This window comes from Oenanthe melanoleuca, chromosome 20, assembly GCF_029582105.1.
Source record: "Oenanthe melanoleuca isolate GR-GAL-2019-014 chromosome 20, OMel1.0, whole genome shotgun sequence".
Classification (NCBI taxonomy): Eukaryota; Metazoa; Chordata; class Aves; order Passeriformes; family Muscicapidae; genus Oenanthe; species Oenanthe melanoleuca.
Window position 1 is genome coordinate 7052227 of NC_079353.1, and position 11298 is coordinate 7063524.

An 11298-nucleotide genomic window follows, 5' to 3' on the forward strand; every position below is an offset into this window, starting at 1 on the left:
AAACCTCTGGGGAGTGCAGTGGGTCTGGGCTCAGAACCAGCCCCTCCATGAATGGGGGTCCTGCATGAGCCATGGGGAGATGCAGGGGATGCTTCAACTTCTCCCAGCACAGATTTCTCCAGCTGGTCTTCCCTGCTCCCACATGTGCAGGGCCCAGGGTGGCACACACCATAACACAGCTTTATTAACTGCATTTGTAGGCAAAGAGGTTTTAAAAGGAAAAAGCCTTTTGGGAAAAGAGATGGATGGGGGGATCCCTTCCCCCTTTTTATTCCTGCCAATGCAGCTGCGTGCAGTGTTCCAACAGCACTCAATGCCCCGGAGAGGCAATTACTGCAGGAGCAGGGCTGGGCTGTTCTCCACTTCATTTTCCTAACGCAGTTACATTGTCTTGGAAAAGCACTGCTGCTCAGGGGAAGGTACAAAGCGGGTTCCCAGCATGGATCCTCTCGGGAAGGACTCTGGGGGTTCCCTTTGCACAGTAGAGAACAGAGCGACCACCTCAGTAAGCACCAGCACAACACTGTTGTCAGGTTTTTATTTCAGTCTCATGAACATTCTTCCAAGAGATCAAACTATGAGAAGAAACAGTATGAGCCCCTGACAGGAGAAATGAGCTGCAGGCCCAAAATCAGCTGAGCTGGGGAATCTGTGAGGAAGGGAGGTATCTAGAGAGCTCAGGATCATGAGCCATGCAGATCTCACCTATTCTCCCCAAGCCAGTCATGCAGAACCACACACAACAAGATTAGTAGTAAGAAAACATGTTTGAGAAACCTCTTTTTGCAAAGTTCCCTCCCTCTTACTTCAGATCTATGCAGTGCCCGGTAGGCACCCCTTGCCACATTGCCTGCAGGGCTTCACAGATAACCCCAGGAATGAAAAACACCACAGCTTCAGGGAAGAGAGGGGGCAAGGTGAGCCAGGAATTCAATCTATGTCTCTTCTCATCCACATCAAAGGCTTTTCTGGTGCTGCTCTTCAAAGCCAGCAGGCACAGCTGTAATCCAAACTGCTGCTGGGGGTCTGCCCATGGAGACCCTGTGGGCTGGGCTTTCCAGCCCTTCAATCAGTGCCTTGCTCAGATACAGAGCAAGAGAGAAATCCTCTGTGGGGAGCCCACTCCAGCTGTCCCCTTCAGGAGGTTGGTGTGGTTTCCTGCAGAGGAGCAGCAAGAAGCCAGCTCCCTCCTCACACCCACCACTTGTGGGACCCCAGCACCAAGCTCTGCCACCCCAGAGAAGCAGAGGAGAGATCCCACAGCACCCAGGCCATTCCCAGAGTGCTGCACCCCACACTCCCACCTTGCTGGATACAAACGGCCAGACCGCCCTCAGAGGGGCAGAGAAAGAAATGACCTACTACTGTCTCCTCTTCCATTTTGCAAACAGAGAAGCCTTTATAGCTGATGGGACACATGGGAATGTGGCCCAAAATGGAGAGAAGGAAAATGCTGCTGGAAAGATCACATCCATCAGACGAGGAGTGAAGAGGCAAAGTGCCCCTGTTTCCCAGACTTGTTCATGAGCAGCCACATGGAGACTCCTCACATGAACATGTCATCGTAGCCTGGAGGAGGAAGGTGGTCAGGATCTGGCCTGGAAAGAAATTAAGAGCAGAGTCAAACAGAAGTGACAGCTCAGGCCTGCAGCAACAGGGATGAGCTGGAATCCAGTGGCAGGCTGGAAGCAGGCTGGAATACCAGCATGGACAAGGACCTACCCAGGTCGCCCAATTCCTAAGGGGCCAAAGGGGTCAAATCTGGCGCCTGGTGGAACAGCTCCTGGGGGAAGGCGGCCTGGGATGCCTGATGATGGGTCAATGCGGGGCTGCGGGACGCCAGAGTGGAGAGGATCCACAATCATTCCCCCACTCCGACCTCTGGAGAGAGAAAAGGCAGAGGAGATGAGATTGGCATTGGAGAGAACTGAAGAAATGCTGAGCATGGGAACATGGGGTTAACCTGACACATGGCATGTGGGAAGGAAAGCTCACAGGACAAGCCAGTGAGGCAGCCCATGGCAGAAAGACAGACAGCCCTGAAGAGTATCCCAGAATTGTCTTGAGTAAGAAGGGACCTCAAATTTTATTTCATTCCAACTCCCTGCCACAGGCAGGGACATCTTCCACTAGAACAAGTTGTCCCAAGCCCCATCCAATCTTGAACACTTCCAGTGATGGGGTAGCCACAACTTCTCTGGACAACCAGAGGTCTGCGGTCTCATCATCCTCACAGGAAATAATTTCTTCCCAATACCCAATCTAATTTGGCCTGCTGTCAGTGGAAACCATTCTCCTTTGTTCTGTCACTTCAGGCCCTTGTCTAAAGTTCCTCTCTAGCTCTCTTGGAGCCTCTCTGGGAACTGTAAGGGGCTCTGAGGTGTCCCTGAAGCTTCCTCTTCTCCAGGCTGAACAGCCCCAGCTCTGTCAGCCTGTCTCCACAGCAGACGTGCTGGCTGTTCCCTCAAGAAGCACCAGACCTGCTGGCCCTCACTGCAGACCAACGTTCCATCCCTGCTTCCCGTCCTGCCCTGCGCAGTGTTGCAAGAGCCAGCTGGGCTCCCACAAGCCTTTCCAAAGAACTGCCTGGAAGTCATTTGCTGACCACGGCGGCTCCTCGGAGCTGCCCCACGCTGCGAGTGCCATTCCTCATGGTTGGCTTTGTGCAAATGCGGCTGGAGCCTCCGGACACTGCTGCCATCATACAAGTCATTAACAACCGTGCTAATGAGTTCCATTAGGCCAGAACAGCTGCCCAAAGTGCCCCGGGACAGCCAGCTCCCATGAGGATATTCCTGGGAGTCTGGGTCTCCAGCCCCAGTACCGGCAGGTGTCAGCACACAAATCTGCTTCCATTTACCATCTTTTTTTTGTCATTTACACAGAAATCTCTGATGAAGGGCTGGAGGCAGCAAGAGAAACAGGGACACCCTCCCCCAAAATGAATCCCCTATTCTGGTGCAATCAGGTTTCCTTCCAGTCCCCCCAGCTCCAGGCCTCTCTTTCCAGCTGAGCAGAGACATTTTTAGCTGTCCCTTTTCTAGCCAAGCCCATGGAGAAACAAGTCTTGCAAGAGGGGAAAAAATGCCATCCCCACAGGAGAGTGGTTCCAAAGAGGAATCTCCTCTGGGCTGCAGGACACTCCACAACGACACCACAAGCTGGTTATTGTCTGACTGTGTGCTTTTAACTGGAGTGGAAGATGACAGGTTCTCCTTGCCTGACCAAACCAGATATCGAGGATGTATCTGTGAAGCTCAGTCTCCCAGACAGCCCAGCCTCTGCCCAGGCTTTCTCCAAGTGCCTCAGACAGCCGGGAGGCTTGAAACAGGACTTGAGAATCTGTGAACTCGGCTTTCAGCCTCCCCTTCTGCAGACTGCTGGGCTGGAGACACAGCAGCTGGTAACGGTTTAAATTAGAGGCTTACATTCACTTAACGACGTATTCAGCTTTGATTTACTGCAGGAATTACTGTGTGTTAAATGAATACAAGCTGATTATTAAACAGACACAGATTGCAACCTATCATCTATGCATGAGACGGGATCTTATTACGATATTAGAACCATACTGAGCTTTAGCAACTGTCAATTGGTCCCTCAAAATTTGCAGTGAGCAACTGCCCCCACTCAAGAGACACTCAGCTGGATACTGTTCCAGTGGTCTCCAACCACCCCACATCCCCCAAAGGCAGAGCAGGGTGTGTTCTAAGAGCCATACTCACCCAAAAGGATCCAGGTCTTCTCCACCAACAGCAAAGGGACTCAAGGGGGGAGGCCTGAAACACAGGACACAGCAAAATGTTCAGGAAGAGCAGAGAAGCTGAGTGGAGCTGTGCCCATGGGTGCTCTCCCATGGCAAACAGTGCAGCACATGGAGGGCACTGAGATCTGTGAGACCCTGCATGAGGGGGCTGCCACTGGGAGCATTCCCTGCTCCAGGGTGTTGTCGGATGAGGACACTGACATGTGTGGCAGCAGCTTGCTGAGATAAAGGGAGCCCTGATCTTTCCCCCTGTGGTTCCCCCTGTTGTTCCCACTGCTTGGAGCAGGAGCTGTCCATGTATACCAGGAGTTTCCATGTCAGGGAATCCCTAAGCAGTGCTGGGCTAGGCCAGGCTCTCCAGCATGTCCCAGCCAGAGGCACAGTCCCACTTCTAGGAGAGTGGGGACAGCGGGGTAGTGGGCCTGCAGCCAGCTGACACATCTCCCTGTCAATAACCCATGCCAGTAACACGGTTTCAGAGCAGTGCACAGCTCCAGCCTGTCTTCCCAGGCCTCTCTATGGTGTCTCGTGCGCCCTAAGTGGCAGCAGAGAGCAGTGAGGTGACACACAAGCCAGAAGCTACAGCTGGTCCCCAAGAGATGGCAGAGCCACTGCAGTGTCTCTTGACTTCCAGCCAAAGCACATCACAGTGTGTGTGCAAGACGAGAGAACCTGCCTGGATGGGATGGCAAAGCAAGTGCCATGTGTCCCCTCTACCCAGCATTGCCAGCAATGGTTTCAAGGGCAAAGTAGAGTCAGGAGAACACGAAGAGGAAGTCTTGCACCCCACCCTGGCTGGGTGCACCTCTGGTGTCCCTCCTGAAAGCTGCTCAGCCACACAATGATACTGTCCTTCCCACTGGTGTCCTTGCTCTGCCAGCCCCAATGGTCCCTCAGAAGCAGGAGCAGGGCCACTGTCCTTCACCCCACACTTCACCTCTCAGCCCCAGATCCCTCCTAGGTCTGTCAGTCCAACACACAGCTCCAGAAAACCCCATCCTTCTCCAGCAACCAAATCAAACCCAAATGCCCAAGCTGATCCAGCTGGGAAAAGTCTGGATTCTTTTCACTCCCCAAGACACATGGATGAGGTGAGGACCTGACATGTAGTTTGGGGAGCTGTGCCAGGACCACATCCTCTCTACCAGGGGGCTCTCAGCAGCCATGTCTTTACTCACCTGGATGGGGCCCTTGTGCCCATCGGCTGCCGGGGAGGGAGCCGGAGCGGGTTCTCGTCCCAGTGCATGTTCTCCTTGAACTCAGGCTCCTTTCTGGCCATTCCTGCAGGGGCCCCCAGGGGAGCAATGATGCCCGAAGTGATTCTTGTCCTCAGCTCCTCAGTGTTCTTGAACACCCTGCAGCAAGGAGAGGGAAGGCAGTGGGGTGGGGTGGCCATGGCACCAGGACATGGGGTGCTGGACAGGCTGCAACAGGCACAGGGAGGGGACACACAAGCCCTAAGTGTCCCTGGCAGAAAACATGTCCCCCACTGGCAGCACAGAGGTGACAGGAAGGGGTAATGGCACACAGGGGCACCAAAGTCTTTACCCCATTTCATATGGGCAAGGTGCCACCCAGCCACTCCCTTCTGCTCCAACCCAACCAGTTTTCACTGGAGGAAAGCACATGACACTGTGGATGTGGCTGAAGCTGTCACACTCCTGGGCAGTGTCCACCTAGCACAATGCTCTGGAAATAAATGTGCTGGCCTGGCCTGTTCCCAGGTGGGGTGGCCCTCCCCTGGGCTCCAACCCACAATCCCACTGTCCTCTATATCTCTCGTGCCAGTGCAGGGAACAGAATTCTGGCTGCATTTCAGGGCTGGCCTGCTTTTGTACTGGGGAGTAAGTCCTCCAGCTCCTCCCAATCTGATTTCTGCCCTCCTCTCCATGCCAGCAGGACATTTGCTCCTGCAGAAAATACCAGGAAACTGAGATTACTTGTGGAAATCATCCAGGTGCTCTGGGTTGATGTAGTTGGCCACTGCCAAGGTCACATCTGCCACCTTCTGAGAGCTGCGATCCTGGAAAAACAAGGTAAAGCAGAGTGAGCAGCCTGGCAGAGCTGGGAATGAGGGACAGAGAAGCTCCAACAGCCCCAGGCTTGGGATACAAGGAATGGGGCTCATCTGCTTCTCACCATGTCCCTGTGCTGTGCCTGAATCCCCAGGAGCAAACCCCAGTATACAGCAAGATTTTCCCAGCTCCCTCTCCCCAGTTCAGGCTGCAAAGGGTGAAACACTGAACAAAGCCACCTGGAACAGTTGCTTGTTGGGGCTGCAGAGAAGTTCTGAGCTGGGAAAGGGACAGAGGCAGGGAAGCTCCTGCGCTGCAGTGTTCAAGGCCAACTGTCCCACAGCCCTGACAGAGGCAGGGTTTGACCAGCTTCATGTGGGCCACATCTGCACAAAAACACCCTCTGTGTCTGCCCCATCCTGAGGGACAAACACCACTTGCAGGCAGAACAAGCAAAAGCCAACATGTAAGAAATCGCCCCTGGTGCTCTTTTCAGCCAAAGGAGACTCCAAACCCACAGAGGCCATGTGGGTGCTCACCATGACATTGAGGATCATACTGTCCTCCACCATGATGGCCTTCAGCAGCAGCTCCTGGGCATCATCTGTGGACTTGTAGCGCAGTGTATACACCTCCTTGTTGGCTTCCCAGCCTGCAGGTAGCAGCTCTGACTTCCTTTCATCAGGACCCGGCTGCAATGGAACAGATGTGCTGCTGAGACCCTGCCCAGGAGCCCAGCATGACCTCCTAGGGCTGGGGGTCTTGGCTGCACAGGGAGATCCAAGAGGGAACTGAGGTCTCTGGGAAGGGATCCCTCAATGCCTTCCAGGTTTTGACAGCACAAGCAGAACTGTATTTCCTACAGGCTGGCCTTGCTTGCCAGCCTCCCACAGCATCCCTGCACTGGAAGAGGAGGACACAGCCACTCTACTGAGCAGGAGGAGGTCACAAACACCCAGACTAGGAAACAATGCTCTTCCCTGCCAGACACCTTTCACCTCCCCAGCATGATACAGAGCTGTCTGGGGCATGGGGAAGGTTGTCATCATGTCTGTCCTAGCCCCACATCAGTGCTTCTAGGGAACCCTGTCCTACACTGTCCCCTTCTACGGTACTGGGGAGAGTCCTTTGCTGTGACAGTGCCCTGCACCCCCCATTACCCCCCAACACCACACCAGGCACTCACCCAACACCCATCAGGATCCCAATTCACTGGACCTCCATCTTGGCACTGCGTCCAGAACTAGACAGCCCCACCCTCTGGTACTGCCCCAGTATATTTCCTCCTCAGCACTGGACTGCACACCTCCGTTTTATTACAGAGTCCTGCCTCACAACCAAGCTCCACTTAGCACTATACTAACTCTCTTCCCGGAGTCATACTGATCACACCGGCATCAGGATCTCCCTTCCTGCGACATCCCACAGACCAACCCCAGCATCAGGACCCTCGGCATCCCCAGTACTGGGATCCTCTCAGCATCGCCATGATCCCAAGAGCCGGACCCCCCTACAGCACCAGGACTCCCCAACAGCGGGACACCCCCAGCCCCGCAGCCGCCCGCTCCGACCTCCACAGCAGTCCTGAGGCCGCTCGGACCCCGCACAAGCCCGGGTGCCCCCAACACAGCCGGCGCCGCTCGGTTCCCCCTGCTCCGGCAGCGGTCACCCGGCTCGGCCGCAGGGCGCCGGCGAGCGACGCTAAGAAAGGCCGAGGCTTCACCGCGGCCTACCAGGCCTCCGCGGCGGCGCAGCGCGGCTCGGCCCGTACCTGGTCGCCGGTACCCAGGCAGCGGTAGCCATGCCCAATCAACTCCCAGTGGATGCCGCAGACCAGAGCGTCCTGCGGACGGGAGATGGCGGGCCTGGCCCAGGCGTAGAGCGGCTCCAAACCGGCCATGGCTGCTCCGGGCCGGGGCGGAGCCGGGCCCGCACCGCCCCTCGCTAGAGGGCCCCCGTCCGCTGTGCGGGGCCCGAGCCGCCTCCTGCGGTCTCAGCGCTGCTGAGCGTTCTGTTGTGCTCGGCGCTGCTGAGGCTCTTCGGGTTCTGGGGCCGGTTTCGGGGCCCCCAGGACAAGAAGGACATTGGGGGGGCTCAAATGTGTCCAGAGAAAGGAGTGGAGCTGGGAAAGGGCTGGAGCAGCAGGAGAGCTGGGGGACTCAGCGTGGAGAAGAGGAGGCTCAGGGGGGCCCTTTTCTCTGTCTACAGCTCCCAGACAGGACGGTGCAGGTGAGGGTCAGGCTCTGCTCCCAGGAAACAGGAACAGGGACAGGACAAGAAGAAACCGCCTCAAGTTGTGCCAGGGAAGGTTTACTTTGGATATTAGGGAAAATTTCTTCACTAGAAGGACTAGTGGTGGGCTTGGTTGTGCTGGGGCAACTCGGTGATTTAAGTGGGCTTTTCTAACCTAAAGGATTTCATGATCCTGTGAAGGGTGTCTGCCCAGCACCATCCAGCAACCTCCAGGTTAGTCACTCTGAGCCTCCTTCCCTGGCTCGCTCTTGTCATCAGAAAAGCATTTGAGTCTGCTTGTGCTGCCATAGCAAGCCTTCATGCTGAAACCAAAGAGACCAAAGCACCAAACAGCCATTAATAGGTTTATTTAATCCCTTCCCTAACTCCTTTGTCTGGATCACAGTGCTTCTAACACCTGAATTCTATTGAAGTTGCCATTGAAAAGCATTCAGGGCCTTTCTTTCCATGCCCCTGGGCCAGAGCCAGTGTCCTCAGTGTGGCTGGCAGGAGGCTGGGCCTCGGGACAAAGCCAGGGAACACCATCATCTGCTGCTTTCCTAATCTGAGCTTCAGATCCTTGGGGGATGCTCATCTTGACTTCATTATGTGTCAATTAATTAACTTGCACTGCTCGCTCTTTCCATTTCCCTCTCAAGAAGTCACTGAGGCTGAACAACCGACCACAGCCTGGCAGGTCCCATGGGAATCACCACCAAAAGACACCACACCTCCTGCCATACTCTGCCACTCCTTTCTTCAGGGAAGACAGCTGAACTCATCAGGAAAGCTGCTGTGGATTTTCCACAGGGCTGGGATTTCAGCACAGGAGTTCCATGAGAGAGGCATCGGATGGGGATGAGTTGGGAACAGCAGGAAATGCCTCAGCCAGAGCTTCTCCGTTGCTGAGATGTGATTCAGAGCAGCAGCAGCAGCATTTCCACCCCATGGCTCGGCTCACTCCCAGGCAGCAGCCGCGGTTTCAGGCTTTAACAGCATCCACATTTCACTTTCCCAGCACAGCCCAGCCCTGGGTGGGCCACGAGCCTACCAGTGGCTCCATTTGAATGTGCACTTCTGAGGCAGAGTTTGAAATCATAGGTGTCCCTCCAGAATCCCCTGGAATCCTGTATCCCACTGCTGCTATTTGACTCCCCCTCTGTTCCTGCAGAGCTCCTGCACAGTTTCCTGCAGGTGTGGGAGCACAGGGTATTTGGGATTGGTGGCCTCAGGAGCTGTCGGTGTCTCAGCAGGATCACACCAAAGCTCTGCTGAGTGCTTGCCAAGCTTTCTGTTTCCCATCCAAATCGCTGCCATCCCTGTTCACCCACCATCCACTCCACACCCTCTCACCCCTCATTACATGCTCCCATCCAGCCCTCAACTTGTCCTCCTGTGGTCTCACCTCCAGGTTCATCCTCTATTTTCCCACACTGTGTTGTGTCAGCTGCCCTGGACCACTCTTGAGAAGTGACTTTTGGTGCCAAGTGTCCCTTGGCCTGATCCGCCCCTCCATGGGCATGTCAGGGAGGAAAAGAGAATGCCTCCATGCATCCTCACACCATGGGACTCTCCTGGGAGGCAGGCCCCTGCCATACCTGAGTCCATGGCCCCAGGGCTGGCTGCCACTACATCAAAGCCATTATTCCAGCACCCACAGTGCTGGCCTACATTGCCTGACTCCCTGTTGTCTCCTTTCTGTGCTCCCGTGCTTCACTCACTCCATGGCTCATTGATGATGAAAACCACTGACCACATGAATGCAGCCCCCTAATGTGAGTTAGAGGCCTGCGAACTGCGTGGGAGGTACGGAGAGCCCAGCTTGGGTCAGAATCAACAGCCAAGTCACTAATGAGGTGATGAGGATTGCAGAGCTGGCACAGTTTGCTGCAAGGCGAGGGCGTCAGGGCGGCTGCCCGTCACGCTGGTGTCCTCGTTGGAGCAGCCATGTCCTTTCTGTGACTGCTGGAGCCTAGCTGGGAGCAGGAGTGATGCTGTGAGAACTGAGCGAAGCCCTCTGAGCAGCCAGTGCCCTGACGCCTCGCATGTGTTCACGATGATTCGCGCCCAGCTCTTGCACCAGGGAAGGTGCCCTTGGCCGTTTTCCTCCCTCTTTTACCCAGGAACCTGATCTGCAAAGATCTGCTCCCTGGCAGAGCATGGATAGAGGGGATGTCCCAGGGGAGGCAGTAGCTGGAGCTGTCCCAGCTGGACGGCCGTGCTTGGAGCAGGTAAAAGGCTGCATCAGCTGGGGTCACCTCCGTCACACCAACCGCAGTCTCCCCTGACCTTCATACTTTCCCACTGCCTCACTGCTCCCATTGCATGCGCCCACTGTGGTGTCGTAATGAGCAGAAGAGGAAACAGATTTCCCAACCGCCCGCCCCGCTGGCAGCCCATGAGCCCTCTGTGCTGGGAGTGGCAGCCAGCACGGCCAGGGCAGCTGGCTCACCCCTGTGCTGTACTGTGCTGTGCTGTGCTGTGCGTGCTGGGTATGGCCCAGAGTCTCACAGGAGTAGGCAGAGAGGGGCCGTGGATAATCCCTGGCTGATGTTCAGGAGTTGCAGGCTGCTGCTCCTCTCCCATGGATGGGAAAGCCCCCCATGCATCATCCAGTGTGAGCAGGGCCGGGTGATGGATGGCACTGCCATGTTTTCTACCAGAATCCCTGTCCTGCTCCATGCGCACAGCCGTTTCCTAGCACACAGTGGGAGGGAAAGATGGGATCCCCTGCTGCATAGCACGGAGAGCCAGCAGTGCTGGAGTAGCTCCTCCACAATCTGCTCAGTGCCTCAGGGCTTACTGGCTCAGGAGGAGCCACCTGATTGTGACTGAAATCACCAGGGACTTGGACCAGGGCAGGGGTTCCTGGAATGGGCTTTTCCCCTCACTGCCATCATTGCCTTGAGAGGGGAGGTAGTCACCCCATGAAAATTCGGCCTCCCCTGCATTTCCCCTAAATTCAATTCCAGGGAAAGATGACACTGAAGCAGGAGAAAGGAGTTTTTTCTCCGGGGAAGAAATGCAAACCACATGCAGGCAGGCTTGGGCAGGAGGAGGGACTGGGGCTGCGAGAGCCGGCGCTCAGCAGCGAGGCCGAGCTAAAGTCAATTAGTGCTTCAGGACTCCAAACACGCCTGAGTGCTGTGCTTCGAGCAGGCATGATCCCTGTCAGAGAGAGGCTGCCAGTAGGGTTTGAAAATAATTAGGAAACCCAGAACCCCAGTGCTTCCCAGAAAAGCCTGTTAGTTCTGCGGTGGAAACCTTGCTTGCAGGGAGTGCATC

General features: G+C 55.6%; 1 protein-coding gene across 1 annotated transcript; it reads right to left on the reverse strand.

Moving 5' to 3' along the window:
* Positions 1 to 524: 524 nt before the first annotated feature.
* On the reverse strand, positions 525 to 7800 carry PSMF1 (proteasome inhibitor subunit 1). Its single transcript, XM_056507500.1, has 7 exons — positions 7553 to 7800; positions 6321 to 6473; positions 5707 to 5789; positions 4945 to 5121; positions 3726 to 3779; positions 1723 to 1881; positions 525 to 1598 (listed from the first exon to the last, which is right to left on the reverse strand). The coding sequence occupies exons 1-7, from the start codon at positions 7679 to 7681 to the stop codon at positions 1547 to 1549; spliced, it is 807 nt and encodes a 268-aa protein (XP_056363475.1). The 5' UTR covers positions 7682 to 7800; the 3' UTR covers positions 525 to 1546.
* Positions 7801 to 11298: the final 3498 nt, after the last annotated feature.